At 45.7% G+C, this 3596-nt stretch overlaps 1 protein-coding gene across 1 annotated transcript; it reads left to right on the top strand.

Annotated features, from left to right (window-relative positions):
* The first annotated feature begins 1541 nt into the window (after positions 1–1541).
* LOC112782776 (uncharacterized) lies at positions 1542–3287 on the top strand. Its single transcript, XM_025825353.1, has 2 exons — positions 1542–2200; positions 2264–3287. Exons 1-2 carry the CDS (start codon positions 1542–1544, stop codon positions 3285–3287), a joined length of 1683 nt encoding a protein of 560 aa, XP_025681138.1.
* Positions 3288–3596: the final 309 nt, after the last annotated feature.

The following is a 3596-nucleotide window of genomic DNA, read 5'->3' as shown; positions in this document are numbered from 1 at the left end:
AGACTAAATTTATCTATAAATCTGTCTGTATTTATCTATTTTCTAGTTGTGAATTATTTAAGTAATGGATCTAAGCTGTTTTAATATATTAATCGGTTATTATTTACTTACAAAAATTATTTAAATTAATTAGTTGTTAAATTAATTATTTAAATAATTAAAAATTAATTAAAAAATTTTAAATTGTATAAGACTACTTTATATTTTAAACAAATGGTCAAACATAAAAAGGACATTTACTCTTAATTTAAGTATGAGTTAAAGTGTTTAGCCTTAAATTTATTAAGGGTAAAGTATATTTTTTATTTCTGAAGTTTGATAAAAATTTTTAAAATATCTCTAATTTTTATTTTGTTTTAATTTTATCCTAAAAATTTTTTTATTTATATCAAATATATTTTTTGACGACTAATTTTTCAAAAAATTTAAAACTAATTCAACAACAATTTCATAAGAACAACCCTCAACACAAGCAAATCAAACATAATTTTTATACATTATTGTTAGATTGGTCTTAAATTTTTTAAAAATTTAGCCATCGAGAGTATATTTGATACAAATCGAAAATTTTTGAAACAAAATTAAAATAAAATAAAATTTAAGAATATTTTTAAAATTTTTACAAAAATTTAAGAACAAAAAGTATACTTTACCTATTTATTAATTATTATATAAAAAGGGCATTTATTAAAGATAACATAAAATTTATATAAAAAAATTACGCGTAAATTTAAGTCCTAATAAATCAAACAAAAATATTCGGAGCGAAAGTTTAGAGGGCAAAAGTAGTTATAACATTTTTCTTTGCTGTTGTTTGTATTCGTTAATTAATTCTAAAATAAATCTATAATATTAAATATAATAAATGTATAACTATGTAAGTTACATATATACATAAAGTTATACATATGATAAATATTAAGTTAAATAAAATATTTTAAATTTGTTACGGCCTGGCCCGGCATTCGCACGGGTCGACCCGGCTCAAGGCCTACCCGACCCGGTTGCACGCCCTCCAACCGACCCGGACACGCGTCCTGTACGGCTCACACGTGGCTGTGGGACAGCGTCCTTTGGGATATGGGCCTGACTCCATGGGGGCCCATGACTGACATGTATATAAAGGGAAAGCTGGCTCTTTCCCCGAGGTACGTCATATCCTTTCAACTCTTTATTCTGCCCGCCTGCACATTACTGACTTGAGCGTCGGAGTGTCTTTGCAGGTGGCACCCCCCCTCATCATCTCTCCAAGACAAGTACTCGGTTACTCGACTACCCGCAAGCAGTGCGACCCAAGCTAAGGCGTCCTCACCCCTACATCTGTCCACCCGATCTGTTCGGAACCCGACAAACGAACATTGGCGCCGTCTGTGGGGACTCCCTACCTAAATGGAAGCCGTGCTGGGCCCCGGGGACCAAGCTCGAGCAATTGGAGCGGAGGGGGCAGCCTCCGTTGCCTCACTAAGGGGGCGGCGGAGGTCCCCCCAACAGCACGCGAGAACACGACCTTTCGGGGAACTGGTGGCGATAGCGCCATAATAATGCAGGAGCTACGCCACAGAGTCCAGAACTTAGAGCGACAGCTAGCCGACCGGGAGCGGGATGGACGGTCTACCGATCCCAGCTTTACCCCATCTCACGGGAGCGAGGAGGAAGACTCTCACCGAAGCCGCCAGCGGCGTACATCCGCTTCCCAGACGGAAGCGGAGAGCACGCGGGAGGAGTCACCCATAATAAGAAGGCGAAACGACAGGATCATCTACTCCCGAGGCGGACCAACCCGCCGAGCAGCAAGAGGTCACGAGGACGGGAAAGGGAGATCCGAGAGAACACGGCAACCCGTCATAATGGGTGTCACCCCGTTCCACCGATCTATCCTCGAGGTCCGGTTGCCGAAACACTTCGACAAACCAACGGACATGAGGTATGACGAAACTCAAGACCCTCTAGAACACCTCACGGCCTTCGAGGCCAGGATGAATCTAGAGGGAGTAGGGGACGAAGTAAGATGCCGCGCCTTCCCGGTAACCCTAGCAGGACCAGCGATCAGATGGTTTAACGGCCTCCCTCAAGGTTCCATCTACAATTTCTCAGACATCAGCCGTGCATTCCTGGCCCAATTTACAACGCGAATAGCAAAGGCCAAGCATCCTATCAACCTTCTAGGGGTAACCCAGAGACAGGGAGAGCCGACCAGGAGGTACTTAGATCGGTTCAACGACGAATGCTTGGAAATCGACGGCTTAACCGACTCGGTGGCCAGTCTCTGCCTGACAAACGGCCTCCTCAACGAGAACTTCCGAAAACACCTTACCACGAAGCCGGTTTGGACAATGCATGAAATCCAAAAGGTGGCCAAGGAGTACATAAACGACGAGGAAGTCAGCCGAGTCGTGGCTGCCAATAAGCGGCAGTCCGGTTACGGCCAGGCTCGGCAGTCCGGTGGCGACGGTGAGAGAGCAAAAGAGAAGGCCAGGGAGGAGGCATCAAACAAAGCACCTAGGCCGTTCCCTCGAGTCGGGAAGTTTACTAACTACACTCCACTCACTCTCCCCATCGTGGAAGTCTACCAGCAAATAGCAGAGAAGGGAATTCTTCCGAAGCCCCGACCACTTAAGGACCGAACGGGAGGAAACAAGAGCCTTTATTGTGATTACCACAAGGGTTATGGCCATCAAACGCAGGACTGTTTTGACCTGAAGGATGCGCTGGAACAAGCGATAAGGGAAGGAAAGCTAGCAGCGTTCTCCCATCTCATCAGGGAGCCGAGGAGACGTTATCGCGATCAAGACGAGGAAGGCAAAGCCCGCTCGGCCAAGCGGCGACAAGAACCCGAAGACAGAGACCACGGCCTCACTGTGATAAACGTGGTAACGGCAAAAAACGCCGCGCCAAAATCCCGATCGGCACACAAGAAAGACGCTAAGGTCCTGACGATCTCATCCCCGCCGGTGCAAGGCTCTAAGAAACCTCCATCCATTTCTTTCGGCCCGGAAGATCAATGGTTCAGCGACGCCCCGGAAAATCCCCCCATGGTCATAACGGCCAGAGTGGGAACCGGTCTCGTCAAACGGATCCTCGTCGACACAGGAGCTGATTCAAATATCATGTTCCGCAACGTGTTCGACGCACTAAGGCTAAAGGATGCCGACCTGACGACTCACCAACACGGGGTTATCGGGCTAGGCGATCACTTCATCAAACCGGACGGAGTCATATCCCTACCAATCTCGGTGGGGCAAATCCAAGGCCGAAGATCGGCGATGGCCGAGTTCGTAATCCTCTGAGATTCCACAGCCTACAACATCATCTTGGGAAGAAAAACAATCAACGATTTTGAAGCCATAATCAACACCAAGCTGCTAGTTATGAAGTTCGTTACCGATGACGGATCCATAGGCACCATAAGGGGAGACCTCGAGACGGCGGTCGCTTGTGACAACGCCAGCCTTTCCCTTCGAAAGAAGTCCAAGGAAGCATCCGGCGTGTTCCTAGCCGACCTTGATGCCAGAGTAGAGGACAAGCCGAGGCCAGAACCAGAAGGGGACCTGGAGAAGTTTAGAATCGGTGACGAAGAGGATAAGTTCACATTCGTT

This window comes from Arachis hypogaea, chromosome 3 (assembly GCF_003086295.3).
Source record: "Arachis hypogaea cultivar Tifrunner chromosome 3, arahy.Tifrunner.gnm2.J5K5, whole genome shotgun sequence".
Classification (NCBI taxonomy): Eukaryota; Viridiplantae; Streptophyta; class Magnoliopsida; order Fabales; family Fabaceae; genus Arachis; species Arachis hypogaea.
The sequence above is the reverse complement of the archived record's forward strand: the minus strand, read 5'-3'. Positions and strand labels throughout refer to the sequence as shown.